The 25,538-nt window shown below is 40.2% G+C and overlaps 1 protein-coding gene across 8 annotated transcripts in view; it reads left to right on the top strand.

Annotated features, from left to right (window-relative positions):
• Positions 1-25,420, top strand: part of NEIL3 (nei like DNA glycosylase 3) — a 109,645-nt gene extending 84,225 nt beyond the window's left edge. For 3 of the 8 annotated variants that reach the window (XM_073798703.1, XM_073798704.1, XM_019921619.3), the window contains 4 exons: positions 5,204-5,373; positions 6,811-7,228; positions 13,347-13,521; positions 14,911-15,269. In XM_073798703.1, coding sequence (XP_073654804.1) covers positions 5,204-5,373; positions 6,811-7,228; positions 13,347-13,521; positions 14,911-15,093 — 946 coding nt within the window. In that variant the 3' untranslated portion in view covers positions 15,094-15,269. Of the gene's footprint in view, positions 1-5,203; positions 5,374-6,810; positions 7,229-8,195; positions 8,366-13,346; positions 13,522-14,910; positions 15,270-20,785; positions 21,012-23,800; positions 23,849-23,978 lie in introns of those variants that run through there. The other 5 variants (XM_033848834.2, XM_073798701.1, XM_033848833.2 and 2 more) reach the window with 5 other exon arrangements.
• Positions 25,421-25,538: the final 118 nt, after the last annotated feature.

The raw sequence follows: 25,538 nt of genomic DNA, 5'->3' as shown, positions 1-25,538 counted from the left end.
AGGTAGGATGGGATCAACTAGTAGGAATCAGTAGTAGTTCTGGAGATGGCTAATGTCTTACCTGAATCAGGAGATGAAGGACTTTTTAATTGATTATAGCATAATTAGGATGGGAACTGAAGAAACAGACGTGAAACTTGTGTAGTGTAATGGGCGAGAGATGGTTTCCAGTCCTGAGGTCAAGACACTGGAAATGGAGAGAAAAATAGGTACTTAAAAAAATTTTAATGCCAGCAAGTATTGTGAGAGGTTTGCTATGGAGGACTAGATAGTCCACATAGGGTGGGAAGTGGGTGGGAGATGATGGCTTGAGTGTTACTACCCGTGTTCTTAGTTGAAGTATTAAAGCAAGATCAGTTCACTGAAAAAGTATATAGCAAAGAACAAAGGAGGAGGGAGGTGCCATCTGGTCTGTGGAGAGCTCAGGCCCCCGGGATGGAGATGACATGGTCCAGACCCCCATTATGTCTTCATAAATATATTTGCAGCTATCTTTTTCTTTTTTTCTCCTTGTTCCTGTGTTTCATTTTGTTCATCACCTTTCGTTATTGATTACTTTACTCTAAACCACACCATATCCCCTTTTTCTCAGCTTCCTCATCCCATTTTACTATCATAGAGATCCGAAATATGTTTAAATAATGTTATATTACACAGATTTATGGGTTTCTTATTTTTAATGTTATAGGTGTACATTTATTTGATCAAAAGTGTATAACACTGGATCTGGAAGATAGAGTACATTCAATATATATTTGTCTACTGAATAAGTGATTAATGTTCCATATGTATTTGTTTTCTGTGAATTGATAGCTTTGAATTTTTAAAAAATTCTTCCAGATTATCAAGTAAACATGTTATTTATCATAAAAATAAGATCATTGTCAATTCCAAAGGGTTTTTGAAACTAGGATTCAAAGCCTCAAGGGTTCCCTGAAAGAGACTTGGGAGTTACTACGAGTTAGGGAGGCCATGCTGTACTGGAAATGTCCTGGGCCCTGCATTCCCTCCTCCCTCCTGACCTAGTTCTGTTCTATCTAGGCATCCAGCTCAAGACTCATTGCAAAATAAGTGTATACAAAATAAGACATTTGAAAACCAGTAATATTGGCCCCAGTCTTAGAGATTTCTGTAATTAAGTATATTCAGTTCATTTTCTGGATAAGCATTTGAGCACTTTTTATATTGACTAAATTGTTTCACTTTAAAGTCGTTTCAAATAAAATTGAAATATGAGAAGCCCAGTAGTAATGATCTAAATTCTTGTGTTCCTTCAGTCACTAAAAGTTTACTTCACCTTTTCCTGAAGTCCTCCCCAGATTTTCCAGTTTTCATTGATCACACCACACTTTGAATACCTATACCAGTTATTGTTGGCTCTCCTTTATATTACTAGCTAGCATAATTTACATGTGTGAGTATTGTTTCCTTAAGGGGAAACTGCATTTTTCTTTGTTTTTTACTAGAGTCTTTATAATTTCTGTTTCACTTTTTCATTTCTGTACTGTTTACTTTCTTTCTTAGGGTCTGCTATATGCCAGGTACTGGGAAAACAAAGAGAACAGCAAATACAGTCACTCGAAGTGCTCAGGGTCTAACGTGGGGAGTCAATAGATCATGAGAAGCCCGTGATGGAAATGCTGCAAAAGGGCACATTTGTGCTAACGGCAGCGGAGCTATAGTATGGATGAGGAAACCTTGAAATCCACCTGGGAAGAACAAAGAAATCTCTCTGAGGAGGTGAAGTTTGAGCTTAGCGTGGGAAGAAATAGGAACTCATCACAGACAAGAGGCCGGAAAGGGATTTCCTGGGAGAGAAAACAGCCCCTGACAAGGTGCATGGGGAAACGCCCTGTGCACTCAGGGAGCTGCAGGAGACGAGGGTGTTTTGTTCCTATACGAAGACGTATTTACGTCTCTAGAAGCCATCTGGCTTGGAAATGTGTTGAGAGTTGGTTGCTAGTTAATGAGAATTTAGTGTTGTTTGCAAACCAGTTCTTAAGGCCGAGCTGACCTGGCAGAGATTTTTCAGGGGGATGGAGCAATTATAGGGCATTTGGGAGACGTGAAGAAAATCTGTGGTGGGTTAATCTTGACAGGATAGCCCTGTTTGGGGAAGAGTTTGACTACATAGTTCTCATGTTTAAAAACATAGTTTACAAAGGACTCAAATTTTGACTACAGTGAAAGATACCCAATGCAAATTATCTTAAATTAAAATGGGAGTTTATGGGTCATGGAGCCAAAATACATGTTGGGGTAATTTCATAGCATCAGTGGAAAAACTATAAAAACCCACGTCTCAGGGACTGGAACTCCCAAAGGTGACCTTGCCTGGGCTGCCCACAGATGGAACAAGTGGAAAGAATACAGGCAGGTCTAAGCTGCTTCCTGCTTCACCCTCTCATTTCAAGTCTCATGATAGCAGATTCTCTCTGGTTTCAGCAGGAGAAACACATTCTGGGGGGCTTCCAGGAAGTACTGTGGCTCCCTGACTAAGGGATCAGAGTAGACTGTGGCAACTGACTCAGCTGAAGTAGAATTTGGACGGATTGCTGGGCTTTACCCCGAGTGTGCGATTCACAGGTCTGGGGAGAGGCCTGGACTCTATGACTACCGAGTTCCCACGTGGTGCTGGCGCTGTGAGCCCAAGGACCTTTCTCTGAGAACCACCAGCCTTTGGGTCTCTCTCCCTCAGCTGTCTCTGCCCTGCGCCTCTACCAGGCTGTCTGTGGGTCAGTGGTGGGTGGCGCCTGTGTTGAGTGCACTCGCAGCCCAGGTCATGACGTCCCCTAAGAGGAATGGAGCAGAATCGCTTGTCCTGGAAGTATAGACAGTGCACCTGCTCCCTGTGCCAGGCCGGCACACCGTCCCTGGGCACCGAGCAGGTATGAGCTGGTGCTGGCAGCACGTGGGCCTTGCCCAGAGAGAGCCCCAGGACTGACACCAGCGACAGTGTCCTCAGCGCCCGTGCAGCTGGAGTGACTGCCCCCACTCTGCACCCTGCCACTCCGATCCACAGAGGACAGCACAGCAAGCCGTGGAGGCTTCGTGAGCTCCTAGTAGATTTGCCTCTGCAGCAGAGCCTGCAGGACTTGCTGGTGGACCAGTTATGAGGGTAAGAAGGGTTAAGGACGGCTCACAGGTTTCTGGCCTGATCAGCTGAGTGATGGTGATGCCATTTGCTGAGATGTGACAAACTAGCAGAGTTGCGGATGGGGGCAGGAGGTCCTGACTTATTTGTACTAGTTTCCCATGGCTGCCATAACAAGTTGCCACTAACCTGACAGCTTAAAGCAACAGAAATTTCTTCTCTCACGGTTCTGGATGCCAGAAGCCCAGCATCGGTTTCATCGGGCCAAAGTCAAGCTGTGGGCCGGTCTGTGCTCCTGGAGGCTCTAGGGGAGAATCCATTCCGTGCCTTTTCAAGCTTCCGGTGGCTGGCAGTGTTCATTTGTGGCTACACGACTCCTCACGTCTCTGCCTGTGTGGTCACGTTACCTTCTCCCCTTCTGTGTGTATCATATCTCCCTCTGCCTCTCTCTCATAAGGATACTTGTGTTTGCATTCAGAGATCACCCTGATAATCCAGAATCATCTCGCCATGTCAAGATCCTTAATTACATCTGCAAAGATCCTCTTCATAAAGTAACAGTTACAGGTTCCTGCTTTTGTGACTTACTGTCTTTAGGAAGCCATCATTCAGCCCACTACAGACGGGTTAAGGTTGGAATTCCTGTTACACGTCCAACTGGAGATTGGAAAGAATTCATTAGTAGGCGATTAAGAAACGGAGCAGCAAGGAGAGAATGCTTCCAGAGCTTCTTTATGTAACAATAAATATCCCCTCGTGGTTAATGGAATTTATAGGATAGAAGATGAAAATGGTTAAAAGTTGGAGCACATTGAAAATCTGAAGGTTATTTAAATTGTGTTTACTTAATTATGAATAAATGTATGATGCTGCCTCAGAGTAAGTTAGTAGAGGGCAGGGATTAGGTGAAGTAAATTCTATAGAAGGTCTGGTGTTCCATAGGAATAAGAAATATTTTTAAAAATTTATTTTATTAAAGTATAGTTGATCTACAGGGATAAATATTGAATGGCATTAAAAGTCAAGGTAAGTAAAGATAAAAATAACCATAATGAGATGTGTCTTACTTTCAGATTTTCTTATGCTATTTATGATTTTACCAGACAAGTCTGAATTTTAAACCTGTTATAATTATGCGTAGGAGCAAAATGTTACAGAAGACAAGGCTACCTTTGAAAGTCAAAGAACTCATGTTCTGAAACGTAAGGTACAAAGCCTTTACTGAAAGAACTTTTTTTCAGTATTAATGTTTGGAATCATGAAAGGAATCCATGACACTGCATTGGCTGCTAAACCACGTGATGTGCTCTGTAGCCCCAGAGCCATGTGCTAAAGAGCAGGACTGTATCAGCTTTAGAAAGGCATTTCCTGTAACAGTACGGAATCATTTAGGAATCCCATCGTTACAGATTATAGATCAGTTGATTTAGTGCCCAGCAGATATTGAGAAATTCCAGTGGCACACGAAGTAAATGTAAAACTTTTCTCACCTTACATTCAGTGCTCTAATTTCTACATGACTCATTTCCTCCCTAATTTGAATAAAGATATTTTAGTTTTGCTTTGGGAAGAGTCCCACTTACTTAAAAAACTAGTTGAGGGCTTCCCTGGTGGTGCAGTGGTTGAGAGTCCGCCTGTCAATGCAGGGGACACGGGTTCGCGCCCCGGTCCGGGAAGATCCCACATGCCACGGAGCGGCTGGGCCCGTGAGCCATGGCTGCTGAGCCTGCGCGTCCGGAGCCTGTGCTCTGCAACGGGAGAGGCCACAACAGTGAAAGGCCTGCGTACCGCAAAAAAAAACAAAAACAAAAAACTAGTTGAGAAATGCTCCCTAGTGGTTATGTCAAATATTTTTAGTTAGTTTAAAACACACACACACACACACACAACTCTTTGACTCTAAAACTTTTGTTATTTCTGTCTTTAAAAGCAATCAGCAGGGCCCAAGTAAAAACATTTTATTCCGAGAGAGAGAGAACTTCTAAGCAATAGTAAACATGTAGCATTTGGGTATTAATGGTTCTGTAATTGTTTTTAAGATATCCAGAATATATAAGAACAAGACAATAACGAAAGTGTTAAGGATTAACTTTAGAAGTTCTCTTGTAGCAGGCTGCCAGCTAGAAATACTACAGTCAGTTGGCCATCCAGCAGAGGGGGTCATCTTATGGACTCTGTGGCCCGGAAGTCTGAAGAGCAGTGGACATGTGAGGTCTGTACGCTAATAAATAAGCCGTCTTCTGAAGCATGTGATGCTTGCCTGACTTCAAGGCCTACGGGTAAGACTGAATTTTGATTCTGAGTGCCTTCCATTTCAAAGAGGGTTAATTATACAAAGTCAGGTACATGTCTTGTTCCGTCTTGATATTTCATAACGAAGTAAAATGCTCTCTTTCTGAAAGGTTTAAAGGAATTGCCAGCCTTTGCATGTAAACGATGCTGACATTCTGTTGAGCACTTTTTTTTTTAACGGGGGGGAAACACGCTTGTGCTAAAAGAGTATGTGCCGTTGTATCTCAAAAAACTGAGATGATCACATCTGTTCTCTACTGTTTCTAATGAATTATTCAATAAAGCTTTGTTTTATGCAGATTTCAGCAACTTTTGAGTTTGTTATTCAGTCCAAGTGTTTCATAAATTGAAAGGGAGGATTTCTGTAAGAATATCATTGCAGGTGGAATAGGAAAATGCTGAGTTTTTTCTCTTCTTTAGCCTCCTACCCCTTGTTATTAAAATCTTTACTCAGACAATTGTACTGATTTCACTGAAATCCTTCAGAATAACTCATCGTAGCTCACAATTTCGTGCGTGCAGAGGATGTAGAAGCTCAGGAAACCTGTGATTAAGAGCCATCTCCCTGATGCAGCTTCTTCTGTGTTCTCAAAGTGTTCTTTCTTTCTTCAATTAGGGGAGAAAGTTCATTCTTCTGGACCCCCCATCGTGTGAGCTGTCATGTTGTGTTGTGTTCGCTGGGCCAGAAATGCAGGCATCACCCCATATACACCTTTGCTAGTAGCAGAAGGGACTGTGTCTCCTATTTCTGTCCCTCCCTCTGCAGTATCGTTCAACAGAGAGCCCTCAGAAAACCCCAGTCTTAGGTTTCCACATTTATCCTGACATTCTGAAATGCCTTTACACGTCTTAATTATTTTCTTGTTATTTTTTTCTGAGTATGAAAGGCAGATAACTGCACTTTAGAATAAATTACAGATTCCAAGATCCTAGGATGCTTTTTTGAAACATATTTAATAAATGTAAGTCTTTGTAATTCATCTTTACTTAATTTTAATAGGCCTTTCACTTGGTCTTGTCATTCACAGAAACATTCCTGATAATCTAGATATAGGCTCTAACTGCTGATCGAAAGCTTTGTGGGGTGTCACCTCTTATTTACACTGCTTTAATATTTGGTCTAATAGCAACAAAATTGATAGCTCAGTAACCTTTAAATGCTTAAACATAACATAAAGCATAACAAGTAGAAATCTTTATTAAACCCATCTCTGAGTCCCTGGAAATTTTGCACTTCATATGGTACTTTATTTCCTAATCTAAAGGTGGTTAACTCTGAATTGCTCAAGCTAACTTTGTATTTTTAGTTCTATACATGAGGTCACTGTAATAAATGAACTAAATGTTTTAATCAAATGAAAAGATGTTTCAAACAGTCAGTGTATTTATAGGAATAATGCAGAATTACTGGTCTCTCCTTCCAGATTCGGTACCCAAGAATGAAGAGAATCCTATCGCCTTTAACAGTTTAGTGAAATACCCTTGTAATAGCTTTGGAAAACCAAGGACGGAAGTGAAGATCAACAGGAAAACTGCATTTGGAACTACAACCCTTGTTTTGACGGATTTCAGCAATAAATCCAGTGCTTTGGGAAGAGAAGAAAGCCAAAACCAGATACTAGATGGGGAATTTCCAAACCCTCCTACTAACGTTTGCTTTAGTGATACAGTGCACTCCTCCAAGGAGAGAACAAACTATAGAACTCAACTATCTAACAAAGTAAACATATCATCTATGGTCTGCTCTCCCTCTAAATTATTTAGTCCAGCATATAAAAGATTAAAAACAACCCACTGCTCATCACGGGATCTCAAAAGTGGCAACCCTGGATTTTCTAACAGGTATGATGCTTCTAACCTTGCTCTTTAAGGTATTTGCGTAAGTTTTAAGAATGCAGAAAGATCATCCATTGCTGAGGAAGCTGAATTGATCTTGGAAATGTCAGTCAAAACCTGAAAGACTATTACAGTAATTTGCCTCCCTTGCCTCCTCTAGCTTATAATATTAGAGAAGGGAAGGGAATGAAAAACAGAATTTCCTCCATCTGTAGAAAATTGTGTTTTGCTTTTTTCTGGCTGTAACCATATACATGCTTAATACAGAGTGTTTGGAAAATATTGGAAAGTATAAAGAATAATGATCAAATCCCCCATAATCTTACCGGTTAGCAGTCTCCACTGTTAGCAGTTTTGTTTAAGCTTTTCTTCCGATGAAAGATAGTTCTTCTAGAAGGGAAACTATCATTCATAACACTTAGTAAATGTCTTCTGTTCTAAAGCGAGGGATCTGAGATATTTTTAGTGACATTTCTGCCAAAGAAAGTGACTGTATTTCAAACAGCCAGGGGGCAGGGAGTGTGGTATTTGTTTCAACCAAAAAGGCTCAAAGAGCATGAGTACTACTTTTGAACCTGAAATTAAAAAGTTGTAATTCCAGTTAATGAACCCTACCAGATCAGATATGTTTTATGAGACTACCAGCTACATGTTCAGGAGAAGACCCCCCAGTTGCTGTCACCAGAGACAGAGACATTTTAATAAACAATGTCATCCTTGTGCCTTAATGATTATTGGCAGATCCTGGAAATGTTCTTCCCCAACCTTGTTTAATTTCTTTATCTGGGGCTCCTCTCACACCTGATATTATGCCTCCTCAGGGAGAGAGATCTCTCCACAATTTTCTTTTCCTTCAGAAAGCGGACACTGTATATCCAGCACCTTTAAATGAAGGGAAGAGTATTTTTTTTTTTTTTTTTTTTGCGGTACGCGGGCCTCTCACTGTTGTGGCCTCTCCCGTTGCGGACCACAGGCTCCGGGCGCGCAGGCTCAGAGGCCACGGCTCACGGGCCCAGCCGCTCCGAGGCATGTGGTATCTTCCCAGACCGGGGCACGAACCCGCGTCCCCTGCATCGGCAGGCGGACTCTCAACCACTGCGCCATCAGGGAAGCCCAGGGAAGAGTATTTTAAACAGAGTGAAGGTGAGTTTTCTTCCTCTGTGCCTTTTCTTGCCAGTGGGGGCTGAGGAGAGGAAGAGTTGCTGTGGACGGGATCTAAAATAATCTCAGGGGCGTTCTGATCTCCAGCTTTTCATCTGATTAGCTATGTCTTTGCTGATGGAAAGATTCTTTGGGCAGTGAGATGAAGGACCACCATTGCACAAACCTAGACCAACCTCTGGGAATCCTTTAATAACAGAATTCTGAGATGTTTTTTGGTCAATAGATGCTTTAATCTCGAGTTTCTTCTACTGACTCTAATTTTACCATCAGTTAATCTTGATCGTTTATCCTTGGCTGATTTTTTGTTGTTGTTGTTCATAATCATGTATAATAACTGGTTTGACTTTTGTCCATAATACTCAAAAAATATAGACATTTGAGTTAAGCTATGGCGGGCAAACTTTTAACTGACTTGATCAGTACGCCACCTTTTCACTGAACACTAATTAATGTGTCATGACGGAAGTTCATGAAGGAGCTAGTTAAGAGTGTCTGAGTTGGGAGGCTATGCTGTAGGAAAATCATTTTTGAACAGCCTTTTCTGTTGTGTAGCCTAAGTGGAAAGAAGCAGATGTGATCATTTAAAAATATTGTGGCTTTTGTTGTACTCAAATGAAGTATCTTGGCATATTTTTATTTCCTTAGTGCTTTGTAGAAAATCTCAGACAATTTAACTAATGAATTATGGATTTAAAAAAACATTAATGTAACCTTAAGTTTTAAAGATTTCTTCATAAGCCATTAGTAATAGGGTCATATGATTAATCACAGCACACAGCTTTACTTAGAAACACTGCAGCGTGCGTATGTGTTGAATATAAGAACCCCAGGAATGAGACTCCAAAATCAATCAACATCAACTAGCAGAATAAATGTCAAGTGATGAAATACATTCACCCAGCAGCCCTTCTGCACCCAGCTACTTTACAAGGAATAAATTGCAAATTACTGTCATTTATTTCATTTTTCTCCTTGTCTGGCAGCTACAGTGTTCATCTTGTGGACAAGATGCCGAGCAGAAGCTCACAACATAATAGGATTAAAGCAGGTGGTCCACTCAGAGAATTTATAGCCAGTTCATTGTTTCTTTAATAATTGTATGGTAATTAATTTGCCTTTTGTTCTCTTAATTACTGCTCTCATCACCACGTGATACATGCCATGTTGATGGGGCATATTTTCAGATTGGTCTTTAGATAGACTTGAATTTTATCCAGCTACTGGATTATAAATTAGATTGTTGAACCAATTTTTAAGCAGTTAAGAATGACTGTTAGACAGTTTTTAAGTCTTTGATCCAACTATTGTAAACGCAGAACAAAACACAGTGATAACCACTTCAAAGAAGCATAACGTGTTTTGGGTTGAAGCTTTTCCTGAGCTGATGCAAAGGCTCACGTAGATGAGTGAAATGAGTGAAATGAAAATCACTAACGTTTTCTCGGGTCTGCCGCCATCAGGGTTGCCAGATTCTACCTCTAATCACCAGTGAAGCATTCACCTCTCGTTCATGCTTCTGGTTCACCTTTTGGTGTTTTCAGTCCCCAAGGATGTCAGAACCACCTGGGACCATCCAGGATGAGTCATTTAACCTCTGTTTGTTTGTTACGATCCTTGAAATACTGCTGAGCTACAAAATCTACATTCAGTGAGCCTGATCAGTTCAGTGTTTTTATTATAATGAATCACCCTATCTGTAAAATAAGTTAAGCCATGATAAATTGATCACTGAAAAAATACCCATTTTAAAAATTACAAACCTGTGCTTGGTAATGTCTTCCTTCTTGATAATAGTTTTTATCTGATCTCTGTTCAGTGTTACTTGAACAATGCTTATTGAACATGTTCAGTGTTTATTTATTAATAAGTATTTATTAAGAACCTATTATACATTAAGCACTACTCTTGGTTCTAATGACGACCTCTACCTCAGCAAACTACAGCCAGAAGGGCCAAAGTCAGCCCACCCCCTGTTTTTATAAATAAAGTTTTATTGGGACACATCCCATTCCCATTGGTTTACATATTCCCTCTGGCTGCTTTTCATGCTAAAACAGCAGATTTGAGTATTTTGCAACCGAGACCATAAGGCCCACAAGCCTAAACGTATGTCCCTTCTGCAAAAGATTTTCCAACCCTGATCTATTATATTGACCGTTTATAATCCAGTATTAGTATTCAAAATGATGGTCCTAGTTATCAAAATAAGTTAAGCTATCCCATATGCTAAGTTTACTCAAGAAAATGCTCTGCTACATTTTCAAAAGTTTTTAAAGTAATGATTGAAACAAAGAGGAACCAAGATGTCCTCAATTAATCAGAACATTTAATTACCCTGGGTAATGTTTGCTATCATAAAATTAAGATTCCCTGTACATCTTTAGAGCTGATGTGTTCACAGATGGCATCAGTGTCTTGGTTACATTAACTCAGTGCTTCAGTACTTAATGTGTGTATGAATCACCTGGGAGTCCTGTTAACATGCAGATTCTGATTCTGCCAGCGATCTGGAGTAGGGGAGGATAATTCTGTACTTGTAAGGAGCTGCCAGGTGATGCTGATGCTTCTGGTCAGATGGACCCCACTCGAAGGGCCGGGATAAGATAGCATGTGGCTATTTTCTCCTTTAACTTTATACCAAGGAAGAAACAGAATTGAAGACAGAAATGAGGAAGCTATAGGAAACACTGGGATCTGTCCTTTCTACCTTAATCCTGACTTCCACCGTGCTCCTCTCCAGGAAAGCTTTACTAGTAGGAAAATCTAAACATCTCCCTGGATTTGCGAAACTCTGGAGATTTCTAGGTTGAAGCAAGTGGGTTTGAAAATGTTTAACTAATTGTTACCTCAGACAGCCTTCCAATATATAAAACTGTTCGCATGTGTGTACTTTTTTTTTTTTTACGAAAGCACCAGTTTCTTTCTTTCCTTTAAGATTCTTAACCTTCTGTGTTCCTCCTCTAAGTTTTTTTTAAGCACTGTTTATGACCCACTTGCTTCAATTTTGAAATCACTCAACTTCTCTACAACCACCCAGATGTTCAGCTTCTCTTGAAGTTAACATTTTAATATTGCCCCTTTTGGGGAGAGGGGCTGTTGAAGTGAAGGGGGTTTGGAAAAGAGAAGTCTGTTGCCCCTCACCCTCCCTATTTCTGGTTAGCATCCCCCATGACGCTAAAATATAAGCCACTATTCCCTACCCTGAAAATGCTACCAACAAAATAGCTGCTGGAGAAATATTTAATGATAACAGTGTCCTTAGCAGTGCCCACAGCTGCTTTCATCTTGCACACGCCTGCTGCCCAAGCAGCTTCAGGAGCTTCAGGATGTTTGAGTCCATCCCTTTAAAGAAATATATTTAAGCATCTATTTTATAAACGAGTGTAAACCAATTTCATCACAAATAAAAGATCCCTTGTATGTCAATTCTATGTCAATAAAACTGGAAAAAATATCTCACACTCTGAACATTTTGATTAGATATGACGCCTCAAGGCATCATTATAGGAACAAGTATGGGAAGAATGTGGTTTAGGAAGCAAGGAAAAGGGAACCAACCTCTGATTTATAAGTATTTTAAAAAAATCATTTAAGAATGGTATTTTGTTCTTTAGAAGTTAACAAAAAAAGAAAGGAAGAACTTTATCATTAAAAAGTTAAAAATGGGGCTATTAAGGGGAAGGACTTCTGGTTTTAATAAGAGCTCTTTTTCTCTTCAGTTGGTTTATTAAGAAGACTTTTATAAAAGCATTATTAAAATATGCAAAATATAAAAAAATTAAAAATAATCATGAAGCTCCTTTTCAAAGAAAAAATTCTACCTAGACAGCTACAGTGGAAGCCTGGCTTCTGGCCTTTATACACTGTATTCAGGGGTAACCTCCAGACACTCTTGATCTAATCATGGGGGGAGACTAAAGCTTCCTCGCTAGCTTTACAAAATACACATTTCTGCTCTGCCAGGCAGCCTGTTACTTGGTGAAATATGATGGCAACTATTAAGGTAGACTTGGTCAAAGAAGAGCATAGAAAATTGTCTTTAAATTGGACAGCAGATCTCTTTGACCTTGTCAGAACCATTGATGAGAGTTTGCTACTGATGAGAAAATAATTGGAGAAGATTGTGACTCTAGTTCCTTTGGGCGTTGGGGGACAGCTGGACTTGAGAATATTTTAAGGGAAATAAAAGTAGCCACCCTGTCATGTTGGGTAAGAAAAGAACCAGATGTCACAAATGAAAACTAAGAAGATTGGATGTGCAATTCAGCTGTTTCTATTCTTGAGAAGTTTAAATGAGATGCCTAATTTAAATTTAATTTACATAAATAGGTAGCTTTGGAAGGAAATTACCTGGGAAAACCAAGAATTAAAAAGATGTAGGGGCTTCCCTGATGGTGCAGTGGTTGAGAATCTGCCTGCCAATGCAGGAGACACGGGTTCGAGCCCTGGTCTGGGAAGATCCCACATGCCGCGGAGCAACTGGGCCCGTGAGCCACAACTACTGAGCCTGCACATCTGGAGCCTGTGCTACACAACAAGAGAGGCCGTGATAGTGAGAGGCCTGCGCACCGCGATGAAGAGTGGCCCCCGCTTGCCGTAACTAGAGAAAGCCCTCGCACAGAAACAAAAACCCAACACAGCCAAAAATAAATTAATTAATTTTAAAAAAACTATTAAAAAAAAAAGATGTAGGAGTGTATGTATTGGGTTGGCCAAAAAGATCGTTCAGTTAGTGAATACATTGTTCAATAAAATTCTTGGTGAAAATGAAAGGTGTCTTTTATTTTTACTTAAAAGCGAACGAACGTTTTGGCCAACCCAGTAATTGCGGGAAGTTGACGGTGGTCGCTTTCTGGTACTGTCTCTTTGTATAGGCAGGATTCCGATGCGGGGTGAGGTGGTGTGAATGACCCCTTTTAGCACGATCATGCTGCAGTTATTGTGTAACTTGTCATTACAGGGAGCGTCAGAGTAACACGCCAGGTGGTCCTCGTTCATTAAATGCCTGCAGTCCCCGCTGCAGTAAACATGACCGCCCCTGCGTTCTCCAAGTGGTGAGGAAGGATGGAGAAAACAAGGGCAGGCACTTTTATGCTTGTCCTCTACCGAGAGAAGCACAATGTGGATTTTTTGAAGTACGTGTACGACCTATCAAGCTTAATGATAGTGTCCTTGAATACTTCAGTTATTAAAATGTAACAAATAGCAGTCCGTTTCTGGTTTTACCTTTAAATTTAAAAGCCCTGCTGACTGACATTTAGTCTAAAACCTGAATGTTGAATAACTGAAAATTCAAAGAGGTTCATCCCCAAAAGAAAAATTAATCAAATGACAGCTATTCCATTATTAGAGTATATCATACTTGTAACCCCCTTGGCTTACAAAGAGAGAGGTATTGAGTCACCAGGTGACTGATAATCCAAGATAGATATTTGCTCTTCCTGACTTCAGTGTGACATCCAAACCTTTGTTTTATGCACTGGATAGAAGAACCCAGGGAAATAATTTACATGCCCTGGATTTACAGTAAACGGAGCAAATCCTACCACACAGGCTTAACCAAAACAAGTGACGGCACAATAACAGTTTAGACGTAGGTGATTCCCCAACCTTTCGATCTATGAGTTTGCCACTGCAAATGAGTGTGAGATACAAGACAGGAATCTGGGCGCTTTTGGTCAGTCTTTCTGCCTTCCACAGAACGAGAGCCTCTCACTTCTGACTGTGATCCTAAGGTTTAAAGATACATATTTTTCCCAGCTGCTTCATCTGGTGCCTAACTAGAAAAAGAAAGTATGGATCTGTTTCGGCACTGGAGCAAAGTTTTCTGGTTGGGCTTGCTGAGAGAGAAATGATCTGTCTTCAGTGTGATACCTTCCTAAGGAATTCCCCAGGGAAAATTTGATCATGATCTTAGAGCATAACCCCTGCCCGAGATGTGGCTCCGTCCTACTCAACTTCCTGATCTCCTCCCCTCAAAGCTTGTATAGATGTAATGGAGAAAATATTATTAGCAATATTAACAATATCATAGCCTTCTGGGTAGCTCTCTTGAGGCCAAAATTAATAAGGATAAGAATAATACAATGGAATTTGCGTGAATTAGTCCTGGTAATTCTGTATTGGATGCTTTCTTTTCCTAGGAGACTAAGGAAGGTTAATATTAAAATCATAACAAATCTTTGACCTTAATAGCTTAAACAGCTATATCAGGAACACTGGTGATTTGCTTTACAGAGAGATTTTCAATAAAGTGAAGGAACTTCTGTAAATATGCCTTTGGACAGAGGGAAACTCAGAATTATGACAATTTTCTGTGTGATTCAAGCGAATTTGTTAGAGATGCTTCTTATAGGATATAAGGTTTTTTAGGGGCAACGACTAATGACTTACGTGTATCTTACAATGTCAAATTAATAGGAACAGCAGTGAAGACAGTACAGTACTAATCAAATGCGTCGAGGCTGAGCCTGTCTGTCATTCTACCTTCCATCTAAACTTCACAATCTGTTTTTCCCCCCCAGTGGGCAGATTTGTCCTTCCCATTCTGCAACCATGGCAAACGCTCCATCATGAGAACAGTGTTGAAGATTGGACCTAATAATGGAAAGAATTTTTTTGTGTGCCCTCTTGGGAAGGAAAAACAGTGCAGTTTTTTCCAATGGGCAGAAAATGGGCCAGGAATAAACATTATTCCAGGATGCTGAAGTTATTGCAGTATTTGAGAACTCTTCCTTTTATTTGTGTGCCATCTTTTCATTCAGTGTTTTTTTTTGCCTTGATGAATGCTATATGTGTTTTATCAAATATACAATATATTCCATTTAGAATGTATATTTAATGCATTTAGTTATGACAATAAAGTATTCTTAGTATGCTCTTAGTCTCTTGTATCTTCTTTGGGGAAGCAGTGATTTTTTTTTAGGAGTAGAGTATGCAGTACAATAAAATAATAAGGTATTCTGAATAATTTCTCAGGTATCACCACTATTCATAACATATGATTAAAGGAACTTCTTGTTTTCTTAAATGAAATGTAAGAAATGGGATCTTCGTTATAGAAAATCATATTTTCTTCTTTTTTTCTATTCAACAAACATCAAGTTCCTCTAGGGCTTCCCTGGTGGCACAGTGGTTAAGAATCTGCCTGCCAATGCAGGGGACACAGGTTCGAGCCCTGGTCCAGGAAGATCTCACATGCCACAGAGCAACTAAGCCCGTGTGCCACAACTACTGAGCCTGCTCTCTAGAGCCCACGAGCCACAACTACTGAGCTCACGCACCACAACTACCGAAGCCTGCACACCTAGAGCCTGTGCTCCGCAACAAGAGAAGCCACCGCAATGAGAAGCCCGCGCACCGCAATGAAGAATAGCCCCCGCTCGCCGCAACTAGAGAAAGCCCACGCGCAGCAACAAAGACCCAACGCAGCCAAAAATAATAAATTAAATAAACAAACAAATAAATAAAAACATCAAGTTCCTCTAGATGCTAGAGATATGCCAAACACTTGTATAACTTCAAATGCATTTTTGTGAAAAGCTGTGGGGATTCAGAATATAAAAGTAACATTTAAGAAAAGAAGTCATCTCTATATCTTTGAAAGAGAAGTTGGTTTAAACGTTTTTGATCTTGATTTTAATACCTATTAATTAATTTTTAAAAGTAAGTTCATTTCAAAAGCTTAATGTGATATTATTTTTTTATTTCTAGTTTTAACTCCTCTCCTTTTTTAAAAAATTTAGTTCAGGTATTATTATTTCCCCAAAGAAAAGAAAAACATTAATCAATGCATTTCTGCATGTTGGTGGAAAATTCCACTCAGAGCTGGTTCAATCTATTTAAAAAAAAAAAAAAAGGACAGCGTGGAAGATGGCTGGAACCCTTCCCCCTTCTAAAACTAAATGACTCATGCAGAGCTCTAGAAGTTAACAGCATACGAAATTACCAGCAGGGACAGAGCATATTTCATCGTCCTGTGTTTGAACTCTACACTGAAGAGACACAATTAGAACCAACCTAAGATCAGTGATCTTCACCTAAATTGCTCAACAGGGTAATAACTACAGAGCAAACCAGGAATGAGACTGGACCATTGATGGTCTTAGTGACATGATGTGAAGTACACATAGTGTGTATTCAGAAGACAACTACAAATTAATTGTACAACAAGGGAAAAGGCCTACTGCAAATCAAGCTTCCATAAATTCCAGTCTCCAAAAATTAGCAAATTAATTACAAAGAAATATAGGCAAGTGAAACAATAGATTTCAATATAAGTTTAGAGACTTATCTACTAAGAAACAAAGAAAATTTTACTGACAAACATCAAAGAATCAGATGGATAGACAAAGCAGGATCTTGACTGGAAAGAATGAATGTTTAAAAAATGTCATTCTTCCAAACATAATTTTGAGTTTTAAGGAAACTTCCCATCAAAATCTTAAGGAGGTTTCTGCTTCCATCGTGGAGTAAGCTCCAACTGAACCCAGCTTCAGATTCTGGACAAAAAAACAATAATGGAGAGTGAACAAAAGCAGGCAGATTCTGGAGGTGTGTAAAATGTGGAAGAATTACCTGGAGGCAATTTCCCAGGTTTTTTATCCTGAGGGCAGCACAAAGTCGGTTTCAACCCAGAGTCTTTCTGGGCTGAAGAGCCAGCAGACAGTCTGGCCAACCACAGCCACCAGGAAGAGGGAAATCTCAGAAGAGATTCCAAGATGGGGGGCCCAAGTTCTGCGTCTACACTGCCCATGACCTTGAATGACCCCTGGACCACACACACTGGCGTGGGGCAGACAACACAGAGCAGCTAAAAGAACTGGATAGATAAAAGAACTGAACCAGGAGAATTTGCGCTTTGAACCCACTTGCCCTAGACAAAAGGATCAACGTTCCTCTAGACAGGATCATATTCCTGTCCAGAGGAATATACCAAATCCAGAGTCTCCACCATATCATACTCACATGTTCAGGGTTCCCTCGGGAATTATGCAACATAAGAAGATCCCGAGTAATGTGACCCAGCTTCAGAGAAAAGACTAACACCCAAGACCAGCTCCAAGATGACCACGATGTTGGAATCTACCAAGGATCTTAAAGCAGCCATTATAACCATGCTCACGGAAGTAAATGCTAAATGGAGATGATACCAAATGGAAATTCAAATCTTCAAGAAGCAATACAGAAACTCTTAAATGGCAAATATCTAAATAAATATAAAATATTATTTTTGCCTCTTAGTTTCATTATAATACATGGGACTGTACAAAGCAAAAAAAAAGTGATAACATAGTCTTGTGAGATTTATAATGCATGTAGATGTGAGAACTGTAGCATAAAGAGGTCAAAGGAGCTATACAATTGCAAGTTTTCTACATTTTGTGTGAAGTGGTTCTATATTAACTCTAATTGTAAAAAGTTGAGTGTCTATATGTGATATCTATTACCAGACTTGGGAAGTTTTCAACCACTATTTCTTTGAGTACTTTTTTAGTTCCACACGCTTCCTCCTCTCTGAGATTCCAGTGATACAAATATTAGATCATTAGATCATTATTATCCCACAGATTTCTGGGCTCTATTTATTTTTCCCTGTCTATTTTTCCCACTGTCATTCAAACTGAGTACATTTTATTGATCTGTCTTCAAGTTCACTGACTCTGTTGTTTGTCATCGTCACTCTGCTACTGAGATCATCCAGCTAATTTTTTATTTCAATAATTGTATTTTTCATACAACTTCCACCTGGTCCTTTTTTAATAATTTCTATTTCTTTAGTGAGATTTTCCATTTTTTTCCATGGGTTTCAAGATAATTTATAATTGGTTCCAGAAGCACTTTTATGATGTCGGCTTTAAAATCCTTATCGGATAATTCTCATATCTGATTTATCTCAGTATCTTCATCAGTTGAGTGTCTTTTCTCCTTCAGATGTGTTTTTTTCAGTTTGGGGCAGGACAGGTGATATTTTGATTGTATCCGGGATGTTTGTTATTATGTTAGGAGGCTCTAGGTCCTATGTAAATATTATATTTTAGCATGCAGTCATCCAGATTAGCTAAGTGTGTAGGCTCTGACTTACATTGTGGGCTTTATTTCCAGTGACAGCTTCGTTTTCAGAGCCTTTGCAATCCAGTTCGGGTCTGCTTTTTTCTGGTTTTGCTGTGGGTCCTCATCAAGCCCTCTGGTGCTGTCCCTGGGCTGCCTGGTTCTTCTAGGATATCTTCTGCAGAGGGGTGTGGGCAGAAGCCACTGTGCCTGTGTCTCCTTATGCCACCGGGCGGAGGCAACTGGTATTGTTATCTTCCGCATCAACCACATTGGTTCCCACAGAAGCAGAACCAGGACCAGGCTGGCAGCCTTCAGAGCTGCATCTGTTCATCATTGTCTGAACCTTTGGAAGCTGCTGTGTGGTCTGCTGGTATTCATCTCTCTGGAGTTTGTCTGCCTATTTCTTGGTACTTCAAACCATATCATATGAATATAAAGGCTTTTCATGATTGAGGGAAAACAATGAGAGGGGGTAAAAATGAGGAAGGTGATTTTAAGAGCCACTGTTTCTGAGCCCTTATTTGGTGACAGCTGCTGTCAGTTTCCCTAGATTCTTTCATTTAATCCTCTTGACTGCCCTGTGACATCTATTACTGTTATTTCTCATTTTATACTTTAAGAAAGCTGACTTGCTGTACGTTAAGTCAGAGATATGTGTCACGCAGGCTGTGGTTTGAATGACGTTTGCATGCTCTGAATAAGCTTCTCCCCTCTCCATGTATTAAAGAAAATTGGCTGTACCCAGAATTGTATGTTGTTGATATGTACAGATATCTAACATACACAAACGAAAATAATTGTCGGATGATAATAAGATCGTGGTTATTCTTTTTTCTCTAAAATTTGTCATGTTAAAATTTCTATAAATTTATTTGAAATCTCCATTACTTTCCATTGCTTTTATTTACTTAATTTCTATTAAAATTCTTTCTAAAAATCCGTTATTTTCATGTACTTTCTAAAGGTACCTGCCATCGCATATTCTAGACCACCATTATTAGCAAGTTGGGGTGTGGGATGAAGGAACAAATGTTCCAATGAGTTTCCAAAAAATTTAACCTCCTTTTTCTTGGTATATCTTTCCAGCACTTATATCTCTTCTGGAGCTTATGCTAGTGTTTGCCTTGTGTTGTATTACTTGTCCTGTCTGCGTTTCCTGATGTTCACCTAAGGGGTTGTATGTAACCCGTCTTTGTTCTTCACAGACTCTTACCCAAGATTGTGCCTTGTACACAGTAGAAACTTGGTAAACATTTGATGAATCTAATAGATGAAGGTTTAGTATCATGTCAGTCTTTTGAACATTGTTAACCTTGTTACCACTATTCAAACATGAAGTCACTTAAATGTCATTGAAAAGAGTGTCACTGGTTTATTATAAAAGAGAAAGAAATTCCTTGGTGTCTAAAAGCTGTTAAATCTTTCTGGTAATTTAAATGAAAGTCTTCACGGACAGGCCCAAACTACTCAGATCAAAGGGTATGCATTCACTGGAAAGGAAAGAAAGCATAAATCTGCCTTAGTGCTACCCTGTGTTTCATAACATATAGAGATGAAAAAAAATGTGAGTACCCCTTGCAACGCCCATGAGTTTGAACCTCTTCATTTTGTAGGAAACCAAGTCAACTGGTTTAAATCACTTCTTAGTGTTTAATTCAAGTAATCTCTATTGAGCACCTACTATGTGAAAAATTCAATGATACATTTTTTTTTGTTTGTTTGTTTTTGTTTTTGTTTTTTTGCGGTACACGGGCCTCTCACTGTTGTGGTCTCTCCCGTTGCGGAGCACAGGCTCTGGACGCGCAGGCCAAGCGGCCATGGCTCACGGGCCCAGCCACTCCGTGGCATGTGGAATCTTCCCGGACCAGGGCACGAACCCGTGTCCCCTGCATTGGCAGGCGGACTCTCAACCACTGCGCCACCAGGGAAGCCCAATGATATGTATTTTTAAAGTAGATCTTGCCAATGCCTAAATGAGAGAGAGATAATAAGGGATAGCAGCTCTATACGCAGAGTGTGGAAGGAGAGCCCACACCTGATTCAGGAGCTGGAGGGACCTCAGGAGAGACAGCAGCTGGAATTTCACCTTGGTGAAGATTTGCATATGTGCAAGGGCATTTCAGGCTGTAGGTGCAGCATCAGCAAAGAAGCTCAGAGCACGGGGACTGTGTGGCGAATAGCAAAGAGTACTGTTTGGCTAGATCATAGGGAATATGAAGGAAAATACAGGGGGAAAATCTGTAAAGGAAGAATTCATTCCATTTCGCTGCTACCAATGGAGTTCCTAGGATGGGCCAGTTCTTTGTTCCCAGGATATAAAAGTAAAAAGTCACTCTTTCCCCTTAGGGAGCCCATGGCAGAGAAGCAAGCCAGTGCACACCACCGGGACCTGTGCTGGGTTAATGATGCAACCCGTGGGCCTTCTGAACAAATGAAAAAAGGAATTATTCTGCCAATGCTGTGCAAGATGGTATGTATAGTGTCTAATTACTTAGATTCTAGAAAACCATTGAGTTCTGGAGTCAGACCGCTAGTTCAAAGCCTGCCCCACCCCTGACCCTGACCTTGACCCTGTGACCTTGAACATGATATATTATTAGGTTTGGGATACTGTGTGCTGAGTCTTAGGTACCTCACCTGTTACGTGGCGATGATACCATCTCCAACGCTGTTTTGAGGATAAAGTGCTGTATCTGTTTAAAGGGCTGAGCACAATCCCTGGCCGTCAAAACACAAGAGTTCATTTTTTTATCATTGTTCCTACTCCTCCTTGTACCCTTACAGCAGTTATCGTGGGAGGTTTCAGGGAGGAAGTAGCACTGGTAGTGGCCTTAAAAAAGGGTGTGGATTTCACCAGACAGAGAAGGACTGGGGATGGAAGGGAGCAGTGTGAGGAAAGCGTGGGGACGGGAGGAAGTGTGGTCGTGTTTGGGGAACAGAGAGCCTGGAACTTCATAAGGAAGGTAGTAGGAAGAAGATGGTGGACTCAGTTTTAAGTTTCCAGTGACACATCAGAGACTTAGGAACACAAAACATGAAGGAACTATGAAAAGCCTTCCTTCATGAAGAACTGAGAGAGCAAGAGGTTCATAGGAATCCAGGCATCCATTCTTCTAGATAGAAATCATATATCCCAACAGCGAGTATAAATCTTTATCAACTACAGTCACTCGCATCCCCTTCTCTCCCTATTTCTTTGACTGCAGAAGAGATTCTGGCTTTGAGCACATGGAAGCACTGCATATAGTGTTTCTGGGAAAGCAGGTCATGGGGTCGCACAGTTTCACCCAGAGTGATGGGCCCCAGCAGTGCATAGAGTCCCATTCACTGAAATCTATTTTTAAAAGGGTGAATCCAGTGCTTGACAAGGCAGAGCAAGGCCCCCAAACACATGGAGAGTGGATGAACTCTACTGTTCTTGGAAGTTGCAGAATAAAGGCCAAGGGTTTTGGGCTTGAAATACTTTCTATTTATTATTCAAATCCTGTTTGCTTCTCTAATAAAAGAATAGTGAAGGAGTGGAAAACACAGGAAATTAAAAGAGATGAAGAAATGAAAAAGTGATGGTAGGAAAAAAGAGATCTTACGAACAGAAAGGGAAAGACAGAGAAATGCCTAAAGCATCTATCGGACACTATGCCTCCATTTTTAGCCATCAGAAACACAAATATATGGATAGTCAACAAAAGAACAGCCTTGTAAATTTTTAAAACTAAGCACTAGCTTTTGGACTAAATGCTATCATAAAATGCAAAACTGCAAAGCAAATGAGCAGTCTCATTACAACAATTCCCCACCTACTGTCTGTGTGCACATCTCTGTATCACTCCCAATCGCTCACCTTGGCATCTTGGTTTACATATTAATAAATATTCATCTGCTTTTAATATGCATATATCTTTCTCATTATATTATTATACTCAGAGTGTTTAGCTCCATTTAAAAAGAATTTATTTTGCTGTCAATGGCAGAAAACAATTTAGGAAACTGAACAGAGCAGGAAAAATGTTAAATCTAACTATCTGAGTTGGTTATGGACTCATTAGTTTAATAACTCGTTTTCTCCAAACTTGAATAATTTGAATGCATTAGGAATGACCCGCACTAAAAAAAAAGAAAAGTGTGTTCTTAAAATGGTAAACACTAGATCTAGGATCTGAGTTTGTAGTTATTACTTATTTAAATAACCAAGCAAATTCCATTGAGATATGGTCTCGCTTTCAGGAATGGTCTATTAGCAGGCAGCAGTGAGCACAACAATTAACCGTATCAGCGCATTAAAACCTAATGTGTAAAGTCCGCACAGCAGCAAACACACATCCTACCACGGCCTATTAAGTAAGCAGAAGTGATTGCAGATAATTAGCTCGTGAACAGCTGCATAAACTCAAGTATCTCATTTTTTAACAGACATGGAGACCTCAAGTGGAAGGGAGGTCTATCAGCTATGTCTTGAACTGGGCGGGAGTGTCACCATGAAATAAAATCAAGGACGGTTCTAAGGCTGGATGGCAGATGGCCACTTTCAATTTTCTTCTGATAATACTCTTAATGTTCATGTGGATATAATTCTATAAATGAGAAATATGGAAGCAAGGATACTACCGATGACCAAAAGGCTCCTGTAAAATTGGAAATTGAAATAGGATAAGACAGAAATCAATTTGTAAAGTTCTCTTAATGAGTGCTTATTATTCCCATATATCCCTTCTGAATGAGATTATATTCAGACATGTATCTGAATGATGATATATACAGTAAATATATAGTTGCATTTGAATTAATAAATGTACTTGATAAGTATTTTCTTAAATTAAAAAATGCAAAAAACAGTTTCATTTTTTTCTATCCCTTTTTAACTAAAGGCAATATGCTGGATAGACCATGATAACAATCTAGAAATCTGAGGGGCTGATAGGAAAAAGAATTATGTGTGTTCCATACAAGTCCAGAGAAATATGAGATTATACATTTAATAACAAGACAAAATTCCAAAAATTTTCAGAGTTCTTAAAATGGAAATGAGTATACTGTAAGGTGCTTAGGCCCTGCCAGGAACGTCATCAACTAAATTCAGTGCCTGACTTCCTGCAAGGCTGGATGTGCTTAGAAGGACCTCAGGTTCTATCAAAGGTTTTCTTCCCCATTGTAATCTCAGACACTAGAGGAGAAGGTACAGTAAAATCCCATCTCTAGGGGAGATAGTACAGCAATAAATGAATGTATTATCGTCAATGGTGCTAAACTTCGGGGTGGTACTTTCCGAATACTTGCATTAAAGATTTGATATCCCGTGAAATTACATTTACACATGTTCACCTGCTTATTGTTTTTTGACAGAAGTTTTCATTTTATTTATAGGCCTACTAAGGAGAAAATGGATGAGTAGATGGATAGACGGATACATAGGTAAATAAAAGATCATAAACATACAACTAAGAACCATGAATTTCACTCACAGCGAATTAGTTCTATCATATGTACTTTATATTTGTTTTCTCTCGAGTTATCCTCATTTATAAAAGCATTCATTCAACAGGTGTTATTTCTGTGCCTGTTGCTGGGCGAGGCTGAAGTGAGCGTTCAAAGCGGCAACCGCAGTCACAGTTCAGTGTGACAGATACGGGGTTCGAAGAGAAAATAGGGGAGAGAACTCCCATGACAACCTGAAAGACACCAGGAGGCAAGGCTGGGGATGAGGAGTGTGCCAGGTGGCATGCAGGAGGCGGCTGTAGGCAGAGAGAAAGGTTTGTAAAAGACGCTTCGGCCTGGAAAGAGGCTCTTGATGACGCCTCTGATCGATGGCTAGAGCTAACCAAGTAACTGTGGCGCTGGTCCTTTTTCCCCCGTGTTGTTCACTCATTGCAAGTTGTTGATTGTTCTCATACAGATTTCCAAGAATGGTTACTGTAACTACTGTCTGTCCCCTAGGGCCAGTGCTAGGAAACGTGCTGATAAAAATGTGAACCTGCAACATCAGCATCGCCTTAGGGCTTGGTAAATGCTCCAGGCTGGAGGCCCAGGCAGGCCCGCCTTAACAAGCTCTCCAGGTAACCTCTACAGGCTCACGTTTGTGCACCACTGTTCTGGAGCAGAGTATCTGCATGTGTTTTAGAAAACATTTAATCTAATATACTAGAATAAACACGTGACAATTTTTTTTAAGTGTGCTCTAACAGGTAAATTAATCTGAAGTGAAATGGGGATGTGAGGTTGGAAAAAAAAAGTGAATACACTGGGAGTCAGGCTGCCTAGTTTCTAACTCCAGCCCTGCCTCTAAATGGTAAGAATAATTGCCGCTAAATAATGTCTCACTCCGCCAAGATACTGAACTTCTCGTGGACCTCGGGGTCTTCAGCCATTAAACGAAGAGGTTATACTGGAAGATTTCTAAAATCCCTTTCCAAGTCTAAAATACTGTGGTTCTGAAGGGGTTTTAACATTAAGTATTTGCATAATTAAATAATTTATGCATGCCAGTCTCTTTGCAGGTGATCTTCAGTTGTTTTCTCCTCTTGTGTCTTTTGAAAGCAGTCCAGCCCCTCACTCTCTGCCGTGTTTCCCGTCCATCATTTTTAAACCTTTTCTTTCTACCTTCCCGCTATGGGGTCAGTGATTGGTTCCCTACATAGTTATTTAAAATGGGATCCCCTCACTTTGATACATATTAAAACTCCCGTGAAGTCTCCTTGATTAAAACTCCCCAATAGACTTTTAGAAGAAAACAAAACAAACAGTCTTTATCTTGGAGTGTGAAATATTCTGTCTTGAATGTCAAGTGAACAGTTCACAGGGGATGGGAACTAAGAAGAAAACAATGTTTCACTAAAGTTAAGATTTCAGAAGCTAGAGACCTAGAGAAAAAACTGAACCCTTCCCTTTGTACACAGTCCATTAGAATTTCCCTTCCTCCCTCCCTCCCTCCCTTCCTCCCTCCCTCCCTCCCTTCCTTCCTCCTTCCCTTCCTTCCTTCCTCCCTCCCTTCCTCCCTCCCTCCCTCCCTTCCTTCCTCCTTCCCTTCCTTCCTTCCTCCCTCCCTTCCTCCCTCCCTCCCTTCCTTCCTCCCTCCCTCCCTCCCTCCCTCCCTTCCTTCCTCCCT

This window comes from Tursiops truncatus, chromosome 21 (genome assembly GCF_011762595.2).
Source record: "Tursiops truncatus isolate mTurTru1 chromosome 21, mTurTru1.mat.Y, whole genome shotgun sequence".
Lineage (NCBI taxonomy): Eukaryota > Metazoa > Chordata > Mammalia > Artiodactyla > Delphinidae > Tursiops > Tursiops truncatus.
The sequence above is the reverse complement of the archived record's forward strand: the minus strand, read 5'-3'. Positions and strand labels throughout refer to the sequence as shown.